The sequence below is a fragment of the Phragmites australis genome, chromosome 7 (assembly GCF_958298935.1).
Source record: "Phragmites australis chromosome 7, lpPhrAust1.1, whole genome shotgun sequence".
NCBI classification, from domain to species: Eukaryota; Viridiplantae; Streptophyta; class Magnoliopsida; order Poales; family Poaceae; genus Phragmites; species Phragmites australis.
In genome coordinates this window covers 29,298,261-29,320,451 of record NC_084927.1, presented here as the reverse complement: position 1 = coordinate 29,320,451, position 22,191 = coordinate 29,298,261, and the positions used below count along the sequence as shown (strand labels likewise).

The 22,191-nt window shown below is 41.3% G+C and overlaps 2 protein-coding genes and 1 non-coding gene across 4 annotated transcripts; all 3 read right to left on the bottom strand.

Moving 5' to 3' along the window:
• Positions 1-5,819: 5,819 nt before the first annotated feature.
• Positions 5,820-5,892, bottom strand: TRNAF-GAA (transfer RNA phenylalanine (anticodon GAA)). The gene has a single exon. It is a non-coding gene; the product is annotated as a tRNA-Phe (tRNA).
• Positions 5,893-6,885: 993 nt separating this feature from the next.
• Positions 6,886-7,960, bottom strand: LOC133923581 (transcription factor PCF1-like). The gene has a single exon (XM_062368860.1). It carries the CDS (start codon positions 7,886-7,888, stop codon positions 7,202-7,204), a length of 687 nt encoding a protein of 228 aa, XP_062224844.1. The 5' UTR covers positions 7,889-7,960; the 3' UTR covers positions 6,886-7,201.
• A 2,878-nt stretch (positions 7,961-10,838) lies between these two features.
• On the bottom strand, positions 10,839-21,745 carry LOC133924616 (probable sphingolipid transporter spinster homolog 2). Of its 2 annotated transcripts, none has more exons than XM_062370234.1 (16): positions 21,094-21,745; positions 19,952-20,080; positions 19,585-19,686; positions 17,362-17,466; positions 17,175-17,250; positions 16,735-16,809; positions 16,031-16,133; positions 15,814-15,879; positions 14,627-14,702; positions 14,258-14,355; positions 13,418-13,494; positions 13,050-13,163; positions 12,348-12,467; positions 11,980-12,108; positions 11,596-11,674; positions 10,839-11,173 (listed from the first exon to the last, which is right to left on the bottom strand). In XM_062370234.1, the coding sequence occupies exons 1-16, from the start codon at positions 21,483-21,485 to the stop codon at positions 11,052-11,054; spliced, it is 1,863 nt and encodes a 620-aa protein (XP_062226218.1). In that variant the 5' UTR covers positions 21,486-21,745; the 3' UTR covers positions 10,839-11,051. The 2 variants fall into 2 exon arrangements, with proteins under 2 accessions (XP_062226218.1, XP_062226219.1); XM_062370235.1 differs by lacking the exon at positions 21,094-21,745 and adding an exon at positions 20,923-21,073.
• Positions 21,746-22,191: the final 446 nt, after the last annotated feature.

Here is a 22,191-nt window from a genome sequence, read left to right as displayed (position 1 = left end):
CTTCATCTCTGACAGCCTACCGGCGCTGGAGGGTAAGGAGAACTCGGATCTTCGTTGCCTAGTGTATATGCCTGTTTCAAGTAGGTTGGAGTAATTAGGGTTAGGTTTTCTGCATGCTGATTCTATCCATGGTGAGCGTTTGCTACCTTCAGCTCCTTTCTGGTGACTGCATCAGGCGCGTGCCGAAGATGTTGGAAGGATTTTGCTTTCTCTGAGCGGGCTATGTGAAGGCTTCTTGAATGACATCGTGGCTTCTAGAATGATTTTTTTAGTCTTTTAAATCATTAAATTGGTCTATCATTATACTTTTCCATACTTAAATAGAATGAATATTCAAAAGTATGTGAATAGGGAGCTAAATAATGTAATTCTTGATCAACGGTCTCTAAGATACCAGAAGCGAAACTAGATATTATTACACCACCTATATGCACAATATCGTGTAGTCGACGGTTATAGGAGGGTTTTGACAACCCCAAAGTTTTGGACGGGAGATTAGAAAAAAGAAGTTGTTGGAGGGTTTCGATAAACCCATAAAATTATAGGTAAGTTTTTATAATATATATAGAGATAGTCTATTCTGCGTCTAGATACATAGCAAATTTATGATACGCCTACAATATTTCATACGTTAAAGCGCTTTAGCAGAGCCAAAGTCAAACAACAAAACCAACTCAAGCGCCACGTGAGCTGCCTACCGTTCTATGGCCATGCATGCAAGGAATCTTTTCTTGCTTCCAATATATAAAATGTGATTTCTGTTGAACCGTAAGTTCGATTCCTGATTTGTTTGAAGTATTTTGTTCTAAAAAATGTGCTTAACAAAATAAGATACATGAAGGCTATGTTTTGACTAAACTGCAATTAGAATTTCTTTAATTACATCAGAATTTTTATAATTACGACAGTTGTGACTAATATGTTACGATTCACTGCACTACTGAGTTACGACTCGATAAGTTTTGATTATCTTTCACGGAATCACGATCTTATCCACTATGAGTTACTATCAATTACGACAAGGAACGGTTCTAATATACAACCATATCCATCACGAATTACGATTAGTTACAATTACCTCTACAAAGTTTTCGATACTTGCGACTAAAATTTTCGTAATTACGATGGTTGTTATATATAGTTGAGTTTGTTTATATTACTGAATTACGATAAGGTATTTTCACTGAAATTTCATAGAATCACATCCTATTCACCATGAGTCGCTACCTATTACAGTGACAAGAACTTCTGGTTACTATCATATGCAGCATGAATTATTATCGGTTATGGTTAGATTATCTAATAAGGTCTGCCGCGAGTAACGATCAATTATGATTTGGTTACAACTAATATGACACTTTGTTGCAATAGTTATAACTAAGAATAGATGTGATTATCGGATAACAATTTCAATTGCGACCTGTAACAATGCTAAGTTACGATGGTTATCACTAAAAATAACATTAAAAATCATTATAGTTACGATAAAATTGGTTAAACGATTACGACTAGCTTTAAACATGTAGTTATGATAGGTTTATAAGCTATTATTGATGCGATGGTAACGTAGTTACAATTTCCAGCCTCCAGAATTACTATTCCTGCTGATTCTAATCAATTGCGACTTCCTCTAGTATCCGATTACTACCATATTCTTTGTTATCTCTCTCAAACGGATACAGCTCTAGGTGCACCTGAGATTTGCAGGATACAGGTTGGCGCAGGGGGCTCGGGCAGTTGGTGGCATGATGTCTTGGCTAGGTTGGTTAACTAGGCGCAATAATAACTATAACTATAACTATAACTAGTGATGGGTGATAACCGGCTTTAGTGACGGGTCCGTACCCGTTACTCTTATCGCGTCACTAATGATAGGTCATTAGTAACAGGTCATAACTATGATCCGTCACTAATATCCAGTCATTAATGACGGGTCGTAATCGTGACCTGTCACTATTGACTGAACATTAATGATGGGTTGTAATTTTGACCCGTCACTAACGATAAATGAGAATCATTATTTTTCATATTATTTTCAAGTTTGCGTTCCATGAGAATCAAACATGCGACCTCCTCCTCGCGTGTGTAGCCACCTTACCACCTCTGCTATCACGTAGTTGTGATAGAAACTGGATATTTTGTCCTTTTAACCTTCTTTGCCGAAGGTCATTAGTGACACATCATGATCATGATTCGTCACTAATGACTATTTTTTTAAAATTTTATTAAGGGTTATAATTTGATAGGTGACCCGAAGTGTATTTGTTAAAACAGGCATAACTTTTGCATACGGACTCCGATTTTGACATTTTTTTACTCTACGGACATCTGAAAAAAAGTTACATCTGTTTCTCCCCATCGTTGTTTGTCGGGTTTGTAGAATTTTTCGAGGCAAAAAATGGCTTGGAAGAATGAGTTCTCGCTCCCGGAAGTTTCTGCACTGTTTTCGAAACGTGCGTTTGTGTCCATAGCCGCTACACTTTACATCAAACTTGAGCAGAAATATACAATGATTATTATTCTAGTTCTACTGAGGTGAGAAAAAATAAGAGAAAAATAAAATAAAAATAAAAATATTTGCGAATACTGTCATTAGTGACTAGAGTTGGTCATTAGTGACGGATTACAAGTTGTCCCGTCATTAATGAGTGGATTATTAGTGACAGGTCAAGTTGTAACACGTCACTAATGACTGGTCTAAGATGACCCATCACTGATGACTGACCTAGGATGACCTGTCACTAGCCTAGGACTACCCGTCACTGATGACCTCGTCATTAGTGATGTGTCACAACTTGACCCGTCACTATTATCATCAGTGACAGGTCATGTTACGACCTATCACTAAAGACCACTCATTAGTAACGGATCTATATCTGGTCTCGATCAAAAGAGATATTAGTGACGCATCTTTATTAGACCAGTCACTAATAGAATATTAGTGACGCGTGTTGAGCAACCGTCACTAATGTGATGTCTACTTTGCTGGTTTCCTACGTTGTGTGTGTATGCGGATCCTTCCTCTCATGTCTCGCCTAAAGTGAGCAGCCATGGCCGCCGGAGCGTGGCCCATAGGGGCATGAGATAGGTCCTCTTCTAACTCTAGTCGACCCTAGGCAGATGCCCATCAAGCGTGGTTGTGAATTTGGAGTGAGGCCTAGGGGTATATGACTTCACCCATATTTTGTTGTCTTTGGCTTTTATTTTCGCTGCGTAGTTTCTCTTTTGGCTAGGAGTTTATCAGTTTTAGTATCCTCCTAGATCCCTTTTGTTGTAAATTGTTAAACACGTAGATGGTTAAGAACTTGTAATATGATTCAATTACTTGCTCTTTATTAAGTTTGGTTATGATTGTTTATGTTGGAAAGATATGTGTTCTGATCTTGGACACAAAACTCATGCCGGGACTACCGGGATGATATTCTGGTTAATCATTGAAGTCATGATTATGTAAATGATCAACTTGGTGATTAACTATAATATTATTTAAACGGTCCCCACTGTTACCCACACCACCTTGGAGATGGCACTTGGGTTGGAGGCCCAAAGGTTGAAAGTTCTTGTGTCCTCACGCAGCTTAGAGCAACGCTCAATGATCTGCAGCGAACAGTGGGAGCCAATTACTTGTCAACCACCTCTATAGACCAAGCGTGCACTGGCAATCCCTCGAGGCAGAGACGGAGACGAAAGTGGAGTGATGCACTGAACACATGGCGCAAGCAACTCCAGGGGATGGTGCAGACTTTAAGCTTGTTGTGGAGGAAGCTGTAGGTTGACATGCCGTGAAACTTATCGACCACTCACTTCCACATGGAGTGGTGCTCGAACCTGACAAGGAAGTCCTCTGAGAAGTGTCGGCGCACTGTGATGTCACCGTGACAGAGCCTAAATTCGCGACAAAAGGCAGACACAATGACGTCCGACGAAATGGTTGGTCCCGCCACGCCAAGCCAAACCACCATGGAGCAACCTTCCCATGCCTTGAGATATCTTCCAGATTGCGTGAGGCGGGGATCGTCCTGAACTCCTCCATGGGATGGGTCTCCAAAGCGCCAAGGTTCGCCATGACCCGCCTGGGTGGTGTGGGAGATGGCACCACCGCATTTGCAGTCAGATGTGAAGGGGGCTCCACTTCAGCCGAAGAAGAGCCATCAAGGGGTCGTTGTCGGGTCAAGGAAGTAGACTCCAGGCGTAGGCAATGGTGTGGATGTACTGCAGATGAAGCAGAGGTTACGGACGGAGCTCTTCGGCAGCAGCAATTGGTAGCTTTGTGGCCACTACGGCAACAAGTGAAGCATGGGGGGGGGGGGTCTCTCCAGGATCTTGCCCAATGGTCCCTCCCTAAGTAGATGAAGCACTTGCCCCTTGTCTTCTGCAAGAACAGCTCTTTGGATAGATTACTGGACGACGTAGATCGACGTCGTGAAGGAGCAACTGAGCGTCGGTGCTGCGAGGCTGTCAAATGCTTGTTACTTCTCGATCGACGCCACCAATAACGTCCTCCCGACCAAAGTCCATCCCGAATCTTCCGGGGGACACGAGATCGGTTGCCTCTTCTTTGCACCGTGTCAAGGTCAAGGAAACGGGACTGAAGAAGCTCACCTTCTTGTTGGATTTCGCAAACCTAGTTCCAGGCACCTACATAGCGGATTTGAGAGATTGAGAAGGATCCGGATCCCCTGACGTCGAAGTCACGGTCAAGCGTCAGTGACGGCGCACGACGTCAGGGGATCCTCGTCGGGTAAAGAAGGGTGACAACAACTACTGATTGGTGGAGACACCGGCCGAAAAGCGTGGGAGGCCGTAGCGTGGATGTGCGTGGAGAAGCCTTTCACATCGGGAGATGAGGTGCACCATTCGGGGAATGGATCTCGTCATGTGAGTGGAAAGCTTGTTGAGGGGCTGTGTGGGGGTGCCATAACCTTTGCCCCGTGCGCACATCCATGTACCAGGCCGTCGAAATGGCTACCGGGGCAGGTCGGCCGTGGCTCGGGCCTTGCGTGGTTGACAACGAGCGGCCGGCCCTGCCGGTACTTTCTAGATCTGGAGCAGAGACTAGTTCAAAGGTGTGGTGCCTATACTAACTAGCAAATTGCAATTTTCCAAGGCGTCTGGTCTGTTGAAACATACTGTAGTTTACAAACTGTGAATCGTGCGCGCATGATGCATAACAAAACAGGTGGACCCAGGTATAGCTCCAACAATTTAGTTTCTCAAATTTTTCAGTGTTGCTTTTACCTTATCAAAGCTACTACTATCATCACTGAATAAAAGCAAAGCATAGTGGCAGCTAGCCAGCTAGAGTGCTAGACGGTTCAACAGGGTCAAGAGTAGGCGCGTCGATAACTTTTACAAATGCAGGAAATTTTTACTCGGACCAGCTATTGGTTTCTCTACCAAGTATCAACAAAGGCTGCACTCTGAAAGACTAGCAGCAACCTTGCCAAACAACAAAGGCTGCAATTGGTACCCACTCCCCAAGAACACAAATTCTCATGGGAAGCATGAAGACTAGTAGAAGTTATGCAAATGCGAGCACATGATTGTTAATGGACACACAAGTAAAACTTCCTCCGGAATTTGCGATGCAGTCCTGCAGGCCGCAGCACACCGTAGGTCCTGATGGAAGCAATCTGAATGGAGCTACCCACAGGAAAGCAACGGTGCACAAAGAACTGCAGCCAATCACCCGTTCCTAGTCACCCAGTGCATGTGGAAATGTCTGTAGCTTCTGGTAGAACAGATACTGTCGACTGTCGTTTTAGATTAATATAATGCATATACAGAGGATGGTAAAAAATGAGAGCAAGAGCTTAAATTGCGGTGAGCGTGGATCGAACACGCGACCTTCAGATCTTCAGTCTGACGCTCTCCCAACTGAGCTATCCCCGCATGTAAATATTTGCACTCTAAGGACCCTATTATGTCTCTGACAAATTGATTTTCACCCTAGGTCGACACTACTGGAGCAAACAGCATGGTATACTGAAGCAAACCCAACCGAGGCTCCCAGACCATTTCACCTCAAACCCAACGGGACCCCTCCCGGTACGCATTACTGACATGTCGTGTAGGACCAGCACCAACAGCCATTCGAATATCCGTAGGCCAGAGCATGTAGATAGCTAGCTGGCCGCCACCAACCGACTACCAGATGGGCCGTGCCAGCAGCGGCTTGCCTCTCCCTCAGAATGGCCATTCATTCATGTCCTCGAACCTTGAGGGACCGAGCGCGAGCATCTGCATGTCCCTTCAGTCGCCGAAAAAATGGCGCCATTACGTGTAATCTGGCAATCTGCAATAGCAGTGGCGGCACTGCTACCAACAGTTGAAGAAATCTGTCTGAGAATTAATAGTAGAAAGTGAACCGTTGATACTATGCGAAAAAGCCTGTGAGCATGGTCGCAAGTCGCAACGTTGCGTACCTTTTACTGAGCAAATGGCCTACAGCTTGACACGAATCATGTCCCGAGAAACAGCCTGAACCTTTCACAGGCAAAGTGCAGAGGCCGTAGCAGAGCAAAGCAGAGCAGGAGCCGCAGCTTTTGCCACAGTGCAGGAGCAAAGCAATTCACGTACTCCTTATAGAGAGAAAAGGGAATAGCATGGGCTATCCTGTTCCGGTGTTCCCTGGTTACGACTAAACAGACTGAAAGGAAATGATGCCTCGACGGTATCATTGGTTTTGCAGGAAAGGTGTAAGCTGCCATGTCATTGTGAATAATGTGGTGGTGTATCATCATTGTTTGACAGTTGCAGGAGAAGCCAATCTCACAAGCCATGCATGATCTCGGCATCAAGAGAAACAAACGTATAGCTTCCCAATCAATCCACAGCGAAGAATGAGACCTTAATTTGTCGACGTTTTCCACAGCGAGCAAATCATACAGGAATAACAAGCATTGTGTTCGAATTTAGATCAGTTGACAGCTTGGCATGCTCTATCACTAATCACATCACGGAACCACGGTACACGCTGCGACAACGACGTAGAGGCTAACAAGCACAAACCTGACGAATCCTATCTACAATCGCTACCTGATACGATCGCGTTCTTGATTCTTCAGCTCTTCTTCTTCTTCTCACTCCGCAAATCACAAGAAAACACACGCAATGCACCCGAAGATGCAGGAAAGGGTTCGATAAAGCACGGCATGCCACGAGCGCCAACGCATGCAATTACGTAGCAATGCTGCGGCAGTCACCGGGACTCCTCCTCTGCCAGCCACGTGGCGCCGGAGAACAGGTTGAGGTGGTGTCCCTGAGCCACCGACGCGTACGCCTGCGCCTCCTGCGTCGGCGAGAGGCCCCACGCCACGGGCCGCGCCTGCAGGGCCGCCCAGAACGGCGGCTGCGCCTCGTGGACGTCCTCGCGCGGGCGCTTGCCGAGGAGGGAGTGGGCGGCGGTGGAGGTGGACGGGGCGGAGGAGCAGGAGAAGACGGCGGGGGTGGTGCCGGAGCCGGTGGCCGCGAGGATGGAGGGCTCGGCCTGGCGGAGCAGCCACTCGATGGTCTGGCCGTCGGACTTGAGCCCCAGCTCGCGGGTGAGCTGGAACACGCGCGCCGCGCACACGATCGGCATGCGCACGCGCCGCCCGCGACCGTTCACCTTGCTGTGCCGGTCCTTGCCGCCCTGCTGCGTCCCCGAGCTCGACTTTTTCGGCGCGGGCGACACGGCGTCGGCGCGCGCTGCGGCCGTGAGCGACATCGGCGCTGGTGCTGGCGTTGGCGCGGGCATGGGGCGGTTGACTTGGAAGGTGGCGGCGTCGCGAGAGGCCATGGCTTTCGTCGTACGAGGTGTTGGTGGGCAGGGCTGTGGGGAGGAGGTGATGGGGATAGCCGGATAGGGATAGGGCCGTGTGGCGTCTTGGCCCCGGCGGGGAACCATTTATAAAGCGGTTTGGGTTTTTACGCGAATTTTTTTTATGTACTTGTGTTTTGCTGCTAATATGCTTTGTGGGTGTATCATTTGTAATTGAGAAAATTTCACAAATCTACAATTATTTATATTAAAGTATTATAAAATTATAATTTTGGGTTTTTACGTGAATTTTTTTTATGTACTTGTGTTTTGCTGCTAATATGCTTTGTGGGTGTATCATTTGTAATTGAGAAAATTTCACAAATCTACAATTATTTATATTAAAGTATCATAAAATTATAATTTTTGAGCCACATTTCATAAAACTATAACTATTTGTATCCTGAGTAACGAAAAACTACAATTTTTCGCTTCGGGCCCACCTGTTAGCCACATATTTTCGCAAAACTACAATATTTTCAGCTTGTGTGGTTGACAGTGAACCCGAAGTAAAAAGTGTTACTCACGATACAAATAATTGCAGTTTTATGAAATATGACTCAAAAGTTATAGTTTTACGATATTTTGATATAAATAGTTATAGGTGTGTGAAACTTACTCTTTGTAATATATAATTGGTATTTACCCATGTTTGGAGAGTGCAGCGATAGATGTTTGGATGAGCAGTTGAGCTTACTGAAATAGAGTATGCGTTATATCTTCATGTTTCCTGAACACTAGTGACAAAAAAAACTTCAAAAACCAGAACAATCTGAAATATTCATAAACTTCATGTAGATTTAGTAAACTTCATGGAAAATGGGAGGTGGCATCCATCTTCTAAAAAAATGTTGATATTGTAACATAACTATCAGCATATACGCTGGATCTGAATTTTTCTTAGATGTTTCAGCCTGTCAGGGGTTCTTTTATGCAATTATTGATTGAGAAGTCAGTAGATGCAGGTGCCTGAAACGTTAGCGTTTCTCTCTAGACTAGAGTCTGCAAAGGGGCAAGCAGGGGCAGGCATGCAGTCCCGTAGCAGCAGTGCAGCACTGTGCACTGTGCGCAGAGGGGGCAGGGCACATGGGACGCTGGTTCCACTGGTGGCTCTCACTCTGCTGTTACCTCCGGGCTCCGGCTACGTGAAAACGGGAGGTATATTTTCTGTTCATCTATTTATTCTAAAGTTTGTGAAATAAATATAGAATGATTAGTATTTATGTCCGATATTATTTAATATTATTCATGTTTGTTTATAGATTAAAAATAAGATATGATATATGATGACTGATATCCGTTCGAAATATACGAATGTTATAGGTTATAAGAAAACTTAATATGTTTTCATTTAAAAATATGATGTATAGATAGATTATCATATATTTGTAGATTGATAATATTAAATATTTTTATTTTTATATATCGACGATCATTTTCTCTATACCCACTTTGATTACATCCTGTATTATCCAATGTGTTATGCGAGGTACAAATAATGTGAAAAAATTATATCTATTTTACTAACTAAAAGTTTATGGCACTATTTACTCTGATTTTTAAAAAAATATATAGGATATGATATAAGATGAAGAAATAATTATTCGACTATATCCAAATAGAATATAAAATAAATTATATCCATCGGTATACGAGCCGATTCTACCCCTACCCAGCCCGCAGGCCTTCCAGAATTGGCAAAGGCCGCAAGGCTAGCAGCGTTCGCGTACAAGTTCATCATTTCATGGTGCAAACGTGTCATCAACTATGTCAATATGTCATTAGGTATATTACTATTATTATTTGGCCCATACCATATGCAGAGAAATCTAGAACAAGATTTTGCATCGATGCTTGCAGATGGCAACGACGCTGGACAGAGGTTATTTTCACCCAGAAAGCCAAACTGATACACAGAACGAAGGCATTGTGTCACCGGTCATTTTCAAACAAAAAAGGTCAGGATACGCGTGCAGCAAACGGCCGAGATACTGCCGGCGATCATCCAAGAAGAGGCAGCCCCTACTGGGTTTGAATCAGAACTTGTTGCAGAGTGGCAGTGGTAGGCGTAGGCATGCACACACTACGCAGCTGTAGCTGTGTGTGGAGCCGGGAGCGCGCAGCTGGATCATCGGGAGGATTGACGGCTCGCCTAGCCTGATGCAACATGTCGCAGTTGAGCCCAGCCTGGACCACCTGGTGTGGTTCTGGCGTTCTGCGTTCGTCGCGCTCTTGCGTTTGTGGGGCATACGCCATTCTAGTCAGGAATTGACGCCGGGTTTTTATTCCGGTGACCTACCAAATGTACTAGCTGGACGGAAATGATTGCTTGGTGTCGAGTGATTTGCTATGCGTCAACTAATTTTACATCTTTTTTTACATAAACTAATATATTCTCTCTTTTCTAGAGAGAGAAATAAACCAATCTGTTACTATGTCGGACAAGATCCATTATGCGACTTAGGAAAGAAAGTGGTTGCAGATCCATATCTGTACGGAAATGATTGGGACCATGGCGTGGTGTCGAGTGATTTGCTATGCATCAATTAATTTTACATCTTCTTTTTTTACATAAACTAATATATTCTCTCTTTTTTAGAGAGAGAAATAAACCAATCTGTTACTATGTCGGACAAGATCCATTATGCGACTTACCGGAGCAGAGGAAGCGTGACTTGCAAGGCAGAAATATCCCAACTGTAGGTTTAGCATAGCTAAAACTTATAAACTTTTATTAAAAAACGTTTTTTTAAAAAAAACTGCTTATAACTTATAGCAAAAGCTATTAGTTTTTACAAGAAAATTTTCAAATTCTCAGCACACCAATCTTTTAGAAAAGTTATACTCATCAGCTTTTAATTCATTTCATCATAAACCAGTTCTTTTAACTTTTCAAAAACCAGTAATAAACTAGTACATTTGTTTCAGCTTATAGCTTCTAAGAAGTAGGAACTAGCAATAAGCTGTACTAAAGAGGCCAACGTCAAATTTAGTCTTCAAACTAATATCTACAGAAAATGGAAAGAACACTTCAAACTTTGCTTCGCATGTGAAATGTTTTAAACTAGTAAAAGAAATTCTGGCATTCTCTTGCCTGTTTCTGTAGTCTGTACACAAAAATAAAAAAAAATATTGCAAAGCAACGTACCTTCTATATGTAAATTTACATTTCACATGCTGGCACAAGGGAAATAATCTGGCTAAGATTATCCTCCAAGAAAAAAAAAATCGCACTCGAAACTTTTACTGATCATTCGGATGCCCGTGTCTCATCGTTTTCATCAAGCAGTGGCCTGAGATTTGATCTATCGGCATCAGGAAGACCATGCTCGCTCTGTTCGTTGAAACGATCAACACTATGGACAAATATGCCTGCAAAGAGATGATCATCTCAAATTCAGTTGAACTTTTACAAAATACAAATCCAGACAATAGTATACCACTGAGTACCGCGGAACTGCGGATAACTGGGTGTTAAACTGAGGGGGTCGTCTGCTGGGGCTGTAAAGTTGTCTATTGATGATAAAAAAAGGCTAAAAATATTTGCTACAGAAAGGGGCAACTAAAAGTGCTTAAGGCACTCATTTGAGGTGGCAAATTTTATTTGATTCCTGGAAATTAGTAAAATGTAAGCATGCAATTACATTTTTGGGTGTGGATTGATGCTAAGTGGTTAAAGCATCACATTGCTCCTACAGTGGAATGCTTCGTATAGGCTTTTCATCAGCATGTGAAAACCAAACAAAGAACCTAGACTTTGTGATACTATATTCTATTATACTAAGAGAACTTACCAACAAACCAAAATACAGCTGCAATGAATAGGATAGAAGTCAATGTAAGAGCCGTCACCCTCCAGTTATTGATTTTGTCCTACATCAAAGTTCAAAAGTATCTTTCAGAACACAAATTCAAACAGCAAAAACATATGCTGAAAACCTACATGCAAGTTTCATAATGTATCCTGGTGAGGCCACGGAACTTAGAAGCACTGAGATCCGAATCAATATATTTCATGTTGAATCTAATACAACAAAACATTTGTACTACAAGGGCCAATCTCATATTAAAAAAAAGAATTTATTCTTAGTCACCAGAAGAAAAATGGCAAGTTGCTCAGACAGGTTGTTTTGACTCGACTACAGCGTGAACAATAACAATCCACAAAGAAAAAGTACCTGAAGAAGTCCAACAAGAGGTGAAGAAGGCACGTCACCAAATATATGGATTGAAACAGTGGACATGGCCATTGATAATGGCCGCAAACTTGGCTTCACACAATGAAGGCATACAAAATTTACTGGTGCCTGCAAATCAAAAGAATTAAGCATATGGAGAAGTTAATTAGGTGCATGCGTGCGTTTAAATATACTGAAATGATTAATTGCTTATTAGCATGAAAAGCACATTAAGGTAAAAGCAAGTTTGCATGGTAAAGCTGTTTTTGATGCATCTAGTACCCATGCAGCAATTACTATTGTAATACAGGTAATAAGATCTAGGACTTAAAGAAGTATGAAAATCTTGAACAAAACAAAGAAATTACCTGAGTTGCAAAAACCAAAAGTTCCCCAACTGAAAAGAAGGGTATGAATCCATAAAGGCTCTTGAAACAAAATGCGCCAAAACAGAATATCGCCCCTAGAAATGTTGCGCCAGAAAGAAGCTGCACAAAAGGTCTCATGAATCCATGGAAGTAAACATAACATGGCTTGTGATGGTAGAAAGCAGTACATGAAACAACTTTTTATTAAACTCTACAACCCCAAACTAATGACTCACATATGCTGCTTAGTAGTCAGTAGATACTAATGCACCTATGTTAAATATACTTCTGCCTGGTTTGGAAACATGAAACTGGCCCTGCATACTTAATGGTACTATAATCATGGTGCTAGGAAAAAAACAGCAAGCAAAAGAAGTTACCATAAGTGAATGACTGAATGGTAAAGTACATGAACTGATTATTACATGTCATAAGCAAACAAAAAAAAGACAGACATCTGAGGTCAGTCGTCTAACCAACTAATGAAGAAGCAACATCAAAGCATAAACTAAGGGCATGCAAAATATTTGAGCTCGCTGAACACTTTGTAAGGAAACAATGAAAACACAGATAATTCAGTTGAGATATTTAACAAACTTATCTTTTGACTGGACAAAGGTCAAAGGCTGGTTGTTTTGCAACATACAATGTCAAAATACAGACAATTAAATGAACATATTACTATGTAAATTTGTTTCTTACCTTGAAAGCATTAGATATTGTAGAGTCTATCTTGTCAAGGATGAAACCTCCTGCTAGAGTTCCAAAGATTCCACACACTATAGTTATTCCCCCAAACATTAGATCCGCGCTTGCCTGACATGGGAAAATTCAATAAGAAAGGTTACCCAGTGAACAGGAAATGTGCTAGGTCAGTGCTACACTGGGCTTAAACTGCAGTTCATCCAGATGGCAAAAAGAATAGATTTTTAAAGATAAGAAAAGACAGAAAAACAATGGTCACACATCTATGGGATAATGATAACGAAACAGAAATCCAATGTTAAATAGACGTACTATATGGTAAGACATACTGCCGCGTGTGAGTAAAAGATTGTAAGGACTTTTACCATATTGTAGATGTCTTGGCCTGCCTTTGGGCCCCAGTAGGAATAAGCACCAATGACAAAGTTGTAGGAGATGTAGCCTGAAATAGCATAAGGAAAGTGAATTCAAAACCAGATAGAAAGAAAATGATAAGGTACAACTTCAGTGTGTTTTGCAAAAGAACTATTTTAGATCCCATCCCAAAACAAAAAACCCCTTAGAACCTTGTCGCTCTAAATTTTTTATATATGAAGGTTCCACAATCATTCCATCCTTTCCTTGATTTGCTTGGAATGATTTAACACAGACACTTTCTCAAAATACAGTTGCCAGCTAGGTTATTTGCTCTTAAACAAGATTCAGGCAGGCACCAGAGGAATCCATGCAATTGAATGCATCTTGCAAGATACTTATGTAGCAAAAATGGATGCCAGATAGTGCAGATTACAATAATTTTGGGCAGCAAACTGCAGCTCTTTGCTCAGGATGTGACTAAAACAAGAGGCATGTTTACCCTACGGATTCAAAGTAACATATAATATCCTGAACCTAATTAAACAGTGGATTACACTGATTGAGTTTAACTGAAGAGCAAGACAAAATTATATCATACTTTTAACTATATTCTGTACATCGGCAACCTATTTGTCCAATGTTCCGGATTGAAGTAATCCGCTACAATAGAATTTGAATTTCGAGTTAAGTAGCAAAAGGGTTAAGTTCAGGGCATTGTGCAAGATTTAAAATGAATTCAGAAAAACACAGTTTATATTAAAAAACCACTGAAGGGCATAAAACAAAGAATAACTCAATACACATATCAGGGGCTCAGAAACTGTGGAACAGATGAGAGGAGATCTAACCTAAGACATTGATGACATAGACCTTCTCTTGTAGCAGTTCTTTCATATCTTTGCCGAAGTGACCAATTTCAGTCATCACTCTCTTGCCAAAACTGGAGCTGCATGATTAAAATGGGAAATGTGTAATGAGCCTTAGATCATTATAATGTCCAAAACAAAGCCAGTAAGCGTATATATTAGCAACATCAGTAACCCAGCAAGTCGGTACTCACATTAAGTAGCTAAAACATGTAGTTTTACCAACATGAACAACAGAGATACATCATCATATAAAATATTGAAATACATTGTATAAAGCCAATATGTATAAAAACAAGACGGTAATTTAACATGTATAGGAAAATAAGATTTCTGCAAAGAGGTGCTTACAAGGAAAACTTCTGTGGAAGCTTTTTTGCAAGGTCCTCAGTTCCACCAGGCATAACATGCTTTATCCCATTATTATCTGGAACAGAAGGAAATAAATAGATGAGCTGTGCTTGAGCTTCTGCAAAAGCCACAGAAGCCATAAGCCAGGAGGAGGCAGCTTCATTTAGCATGAACATTGCTGCATTTAAACATGTCAATAAAACTAAGCCTGAGCAAACAAGCTCTATTCATATTGAAGAGGTCATTAAGGAAGCATAATTATAACTTAATGGCTATTTCTTCCCTAAAATACTTAGTTACCATTTTGAATTTCAAATACAAGGGAAGTCAAAATAAGTCAGCATCAACTTTAATCCTTTTTTTATGAAATTGTTTGAGATGCTTATGAATTGTCAAGCTAGTTCAACTCATCAAAAAATTAGCTCCATAAGTCAAATTGTTGTTTGCAAAATATATGTATGTGTATACATACATACATGTATTGAATAATAGCCCCATGGGGGCAATATATATATAATACATGAATGTGTAACAGAAAAGGACTCTACTATGAATATGTATCCTAACACGTAAAGGCTTTTATATTCCTAACAGTACATACATACGTATATATGTACGGGCCACGCTATTTAACGCGCATCGCGTTGAATATTATTCGACGCTGGGCTGATTTGACGGGGTTGGGCTGGCCAGCAATCATAAAAAAACCGATAACCGTAACCATAAAAACTTCTCGTGACCATACAAACCGTGTTGTCCATAAAAAATTGCGGATGTGGGTTTTCTTGGTTTGGTGGCCAGCATGCTAAATAGCTTATTTAGCATGCTAATAGTTAAATAATAGTTCTATATGTTTAGCACACTATTTAACGCGTTAAATATTATTTAACGTGCTAGCCAATCCAATCTCGTCGAATCAGCCAACGACCGGAAAATCCTTATTCCTTGACATATGTAGTATATACATATGCATATGCATACATATACATATACACACATATATATACATACGTATATATAGAGATATATACGTAGGTGTGCCTATATATATAAGCATGTATATATATACATATGGGGGAGAAAAGTAGAGAAGCAGTCTATGGAAACAAAAGTTTTTCCTTCTACCAAACTAATTGAACAGGAAAAAAGGATGCGTCCATAAATAAAAATTGATAAAACGCACATACTTGTCTCATCTTGAACCTCAAGATTAAGCATCGGGCCATACTCTTTTCTTGTGGTCTGAGCAAATCCTGTTAAACAGAATCCCCACCCCAAAAAGCACACAAAAAAAGAAGAAAATAAGGCATAACAGAATGTCAAATACCAAATCACTGTAATTTCATATAAGTAGTGGTGTTGTTTACTCAGGTAACAAGAACCATACAGGAAAGAAAGTCATACCTTTGAGCTCTAGTGGCTTTATTACAAAGCCTAGAATAACAAAAGGAACCATCAAAATTGACTCTCCCCAGAAAGCAGCACGCCAGTGCAGATTATTTCCAACCTGATGACAAGTAACATAATCTTGAACAAAGAGAAGATTCGAAAGATAATCAAATGATCATAATTTCTCACAAAAGTATCTGTTAAATGAATAGCTGATTGTCCGGTTACTAATTGTTTTTCTTATAATTTCAGCATTGTGCAGATGATCTGTCAGATATTTCACTTGCATTTCAGCTTAGCTTCTCCATAGGACATCAGTTTACAGACAATTTTTTTAGCATGTTCATTCAAATTGAAAGGACAGTTTTACTGAAAATAAACTCAATAATGAAGGAGTTCCATTCTTTTAATCATATACACAAGATGATAGATTGTATCATGTTGACTCCAAAAATTACTCCACGGTGGAGATTCAGTTTCACCTCATTAATCAATTTCCATTTACACTGCCATAAATAAAGAAGCATTAGCAAGGAAAAGAAATTTCCATCTGAGAGGTACATTGTGGGGAGGTTAAGTTTTAGAGATGTCAGATGCTCTATATAAATGTGTTATTTTAACCGAAAATATATATATGAATCTGAAAATGCACATTACCCAAATTGTAACTGAAATCAAAACTAAAAAGGAAGAAAAAAGGAGTTTATGATAAGACTTACCAGCCCACCGTAAACATAGCCTAATGCTATCCCAGTTGGTATACACATGTAGAACATAGCAAGCCATGCTGTTTTCTGGTAACATAATAAGTAGCAGGGTAAGTTGTTGCCTGACAAAAGACATGAGGAATTATAAACAACAGCACCGTTAAAAACAATTTACAGCATAAATCATGCCCCACCGATCTATATATGTTATGGCCCAATCCCAACTTGGGGCAGGCCTATGCACACATATCAGCTCTCTTGGGCTTTTGTCCTTGTTTCATCCAAAAGGGCTAGCCCAGAATTACCATGTTTGAACCCCCATGCATGTGCTACTAGTCTACTATTTTCCGACGTGGGACTAAACCCACCACTACTACACACATGGGCCACTATTAATTTTGGACGGGCATCACAGTAAAGCAATCTTAAAGCCAGTAGAAGAGTCATAGAACCTGAGCTGCCGGTGCATTGTCATCAATGAATGGAGCTGCGAGGCTTATAAATGAAGCTTCACCAACACCAACTAACCTAAGTAACAACATTTTGGATAAATGACCATATGATTAGAATATTGACATTGAACCTCTTTTAACAGAGACTTGAAACATCAAAAGGCAGTTGCAATGAAAAAGCACTTACATGCGGCATATAGTAATTGACCAGAAATCAAATGAACACCCACAACCAGCTGTTGCGATAGTCCATACTAACAATCCGACACCAATAAGCCTGAAAGGATTGTGTCTGCAAGGAAGGGAAACAATTGGTCAGATGACAAAAAGGAAATAGCCCTCTAAAAGGGGTGTGTTGAAACATGAGTTACAGTTACAGCAGCATTCTCCTCCATCACACCATTAAAAAAATCATACATGTCATTCGTTAATCTGTAGTGCGTATTTGAAGGATCTTCTTAGTAATAATGATTCTATTAAACAAAGTATACAACATGGAATTGAACTATATCAAGCAACGCGCTTGCTTTTTCACAGTATGGACCATACTCTAGCATTCGTTGCTAATTACAATTCATCATCCGGTATCATAGAGGGCGTGAGAATAGGACGGTGGTAAGACCTCTAGGTGTGAGGCTACCAACCAGCGTTCCCTGGTTCTTGCAAAAAAAGGCCCCTCGATGTGTGTTCCCCGTGGTCGTGGCGTAATCGCTCAGCGATAGCGTGCGGGTTGTAGCCGGCTTTCGGGGCCTTTTCTCGACCTTAATGCAATACCTTTGGGATGTCTGTCCCCTTGGGTCGAGTTTTTTTTATCCGGTAGTTTTTTTTATCCGGTATCATATTGTTACTTTAGAGAACTTACTAACGAAGCCTCTAAAGCAAAGGTAACGATATTATGAAGTAGAATAATAGTTCCTCCGGCCAAAAATACTTGACATTTTGGACACGACACAGTCTCCAATGTGTACCTTTGGCCACTGTTTTCTACTATAATATATTTATAAAATACAATAAATTTATGAGTTATTAAAGTATTTTTCGAGCCAAATCTACACATATGATTTACATGTTTCCAAACCAAGTATTTAGAAGTTATTGATAGTCAAAGTTTGAAAAGCTTGACCGGATCTTGTCCAAAATGTAAGTATTTGTGATTGGAGGGAGTACAGTATAGAGCATTTATTTTCCTGGTCGTGCTTTTTTCTTCATCAATGACTATATAGAATATTGGAATTGGTAATCAGAACATACCAAACCACTAATTTTTGTTGTCCATTTGATTTGATGAATAAGAAAAATAGACAGGGACAAGATTCCTACATGTATATGCAATTATACATGCACATTACAGTATATAGCTACATGCATACTGGTTGCATGTCAAGTAAACTGTAATCATGAAGTTTTATGCTACCAAGTGAACCATTGAAAACAGTCACCACAAATACTCTCTTCAAATTAGAGGCAGATACTACAATGATCCATCATCATTAAAATACGTCATAACTTCAAATCTGAATTCTATGAAGGAAATACCAAACAAAAATAAAGAAATCACGGAGAAAAAATATATAAATGAACAAACAAAAAAATTGTATTGAGCGAGTTAATAAGATTTGGAATTTTAGGACCTGTTTGGATGCTAAGTATTTGTGGAGTTTTGAGATGATATCATGGTTTCCCGAAAATACCATTGACAACTTTGAGGTGTTTAGATGCCACAAAGAGAACAGTTTTATAAACCATAGTTTTCTAAGTACCATGTTCTTTTTGGAGTTTTAAAACATCTATTCACACCCTCTCTTTTTTCCAAAATTGTCTCCGCACACTAGCTATGTACCTGACGCGCTTGACTTTCTTAATTACAGCTATCAAGAGTACAGACTTTGTCTAGAAAAAGCATTCAATCAACTGCATGCCTCTACTAAATAAATAAAGAATGTAGCAAAAAAATACATCATTTAATCGTCTATACGGAAGTACTTAAGGCTTCTATGTATTGCAATCTTATATGTAGTGTTGCATATAAAAGCTAACTACGATAAAAATGTATGCATGTATCCGGTTTTATTATATTATAGAGGCTAGTTAGCACATATATGATTTCTAAATGGAAAAACATTGCACTGAATACTGCAACAACCAAACACGTTGTGCTTTTATCAATAATGTAAAAAAAACTGTGGTTTTAGCAGACTGGTATTTCACACTTTGTGAAACTGTGGTTTTCAAAAACTGTAGTTTGAGAATGCTATGAGATCCAAACAGGCTCTTAATGACTGTAGATTACTTTAAGTTACTATGAGTGAGCACACGTGTGTGTAATGCTGCCAAAGCTACAAACCAGATTCAGCCACAATATTCCGGAATATTACAACATATTAAATAGAAGAACAAGCAGAGAACTAACATTTTAGCCAGGGATGCAAATATTGGTGAAGCCACCAACAATCCAACCATAAATGCTGAGGACAACACACCATCTTCAAAATTATTAAGATTGAAGTCCCCCCTGTGGTCAGGCTCGGTAAGTGGATAAGGAGTAAATAGAAAGATAATATATTATATATGTGTATGACCAGCATATCACTACTAAATATGGTAGATAAGTGGTGACTTATAGTAACTTTTTAAAAATAGAGAAGGGGGTCTAATCAGCAAAAGAAATTGCACATTTCGTTGAGGTCCAGGCTCCCATTTTATGAGATAGATAGCCAAGAATGCACTGAGTACATTATGTTTTTAAAACATATAGAAAGCTTTCTCATGAAACTTACTGAATTCCAGAGCCTGAGGTGCATGTGCCACCAGAACAAGTTTTGCGGCTACCATTGACACCATTACTTGCTATTGTTCCTCGATCAACATAATTTAGCATGTTTATGATGCAGAACATGACAAGCAATCTGCACATGTAAAAATAATAATTGACTCGAGCAGGAATGCATAGATATACTCCTCAGTTACAATGCAAAAACATAATTGGACATACATACATGCCCGGATATGTATGATAATGCAATCTGCGTAAAGAACAATTTTGAACTCAAGAAAATATAATAGACAATAGCTCAAAATTTTGGCAATAAAACATGTGAATCGCCATCTCTCTACTAAATTTTGGCAATAAATCATGTGAACTTCCCCACTAAAATCAGATAAAAGAGGCATGAAAGCTAAAGCTTGAGTAAAATTCAGTGGCACACTGAGCACGTGAGTACGTGACGTACTAATAAGAACAACTGCAACCAATGCAGCAGAACCTCATACGACAGAAGGACAACCAAATGACCAACTCTCCAGGTTCCATCTCGCCAACAATGAGATCCAAAGCACGCCATACCCCAGAAGAATACAGACACTAAAAGCTACAGATGATCAAACCTAACTCCAGGTCCCTTCCAATTTGAATGCACAGTAAAATAATTCGACCTATCTCACGGGAAAAGGTTGCCAGCTGTTGCCTAATAAAACAATGTGCATCAAGCCAACACCGAATTAAAAACGCAGACCCAAACCACAAAGGCAAGCAAACGAGAAGAAACATAGAAATTCGAAAACTACAAGTCACGAATGGAACAACCGGAGTAACAAGCAAATTTCGAGCAAACTAATGAAACATCGTTACACACATCCCTAATGATTTGTTTCTCCATCGAACTACTGGATGGCTACATCCGCTGGCCCGCTCATACCCCACCTCAACTTGAACATCGCCAGAAGATCAAAGTTCAAACACGATTCGAACCTTAATCTGAGCTCGGGAGAACCCAAATTCTTCAAGCCAAGCAACCAATCGCTCCAGCCCCCAATGGAGATCAACACAAACCCAGAGCTCCGCAAGCCCCATGCAACCAAAACAGGTCAAACCTACCACAGCTGCGACGGTGCTGCTCAATCGCGCTCTGCTGCGGGTTACCTCTTAGGTGTGAACCAGGATGGCTTCTCCCCGGCGCCGCCGCCACCCCGGTCGCTGGTGCTCGCGTCCATGCCCGTCTCAACGTCCCGCGCCACGGTGACCGCCATGGCCTGCACCCTTGCTGCTGCTGCTACCGCCGCCGCCTGCTTAGCGTCCACCGGCGCCGCTTCAGCCGGAGCCGTCGCCTCCTGCTTAGGCTCCACCGGCGCCGCCTCGGCCGGAGCCGCCGCCGACAACTCCGGCTTGTCCTCCGCCGCCGGTGATGCTGCAGCAGGGGGAGGCGGCGGAGGAGGGGCGGGATCGGAGGCGGACTCGACGGGGGATCCCGCCTCAACCACCACCACCCGGGAGTCGTCGCTCGCGTCCTGGGCGGCAGCGGGTGATCCGCCCATAAAATTTTATGCGCGGATTTGACTTCGCTGCTGGTATCGGAATATCGGTTACCGCACGGAAATCGTCTCGTGCACAGCCAGGATTCCAAAATATCTTACGGGTCTAACGAGAACGGATAATATGGTGCGGCGGGTGGGTTTTAAGTTTTAACCGCGGTTGGGCACCTGAATATTCGGTGCGAGCCGGAAAAAATTCACAGCGGAGATGAGGTGGAGGAGGAGGCGGCCGGGGCGGGCAACGGGGCCGTGGGGGCCCGGGAAGGGGGAAGGAAGGCTGCGGGAGCACGGCTGCTGGGTGTTGTTCTCCACGACTTCCCACGCTGTCCTCTCGGGCTCGGCCGCGGGCGTCGTGGCGATGGGGAACGAGGGAGACAGGCTCTGGTGGACGAGCAGGTTACGCGGCGCGTGGACCAGGCTTATGGATCAGCTTGTCTGGACTCTGGTGTCTGTTTGGACGCTTTCTAAATGCGCGATACGAGTTAGTAGTAGGTTGTTGCATCGACTACATTTGCAAATTGTTACAGCTGACAACGAGGACAGATTCAGTTCTCGTGCCGAGACAGATTCGAATGAAGTGTAACAGGCTCTTGTTTAAACCAACTCCAACAGTTACTTTAAAATTTTATATTTTATAATATTATTATAGTATCCACTATTATTATTACAGCATTATTTTTTTTTAATCATCTCTAATAGATACTCTATA

Coding starts and splice junctions, on each gene's coding strand:
- LOC133923581 (XM_062368860.1), bottom strand. CDS start 7,888: ATGGTTCCCCGCCGGGGCCAAGACGCCACACGGCCCTATCCCTATCCG.
- LOC133924616 (XM_062370234.1), bottom strand. CDS start 21,485: ATGGGCGGATCACCCGCTGCCGCCCAGGACGCGAGCGACGACTCCCGG. Junction 16,810..17,174: donor ACAATGCACCGGCAGCTCAG/GTTCTATGACTC, acceptor TTATGTTACCAG/AAAACAGCATGGCTTGCTAT. Junction 12,468..13,049: donor CAATATCTAATGCTTTCAAG/GTAAGAAACAAA, acceptor CCTTTTGTGCAG/CTTCTTTCTGGCGCAACATT.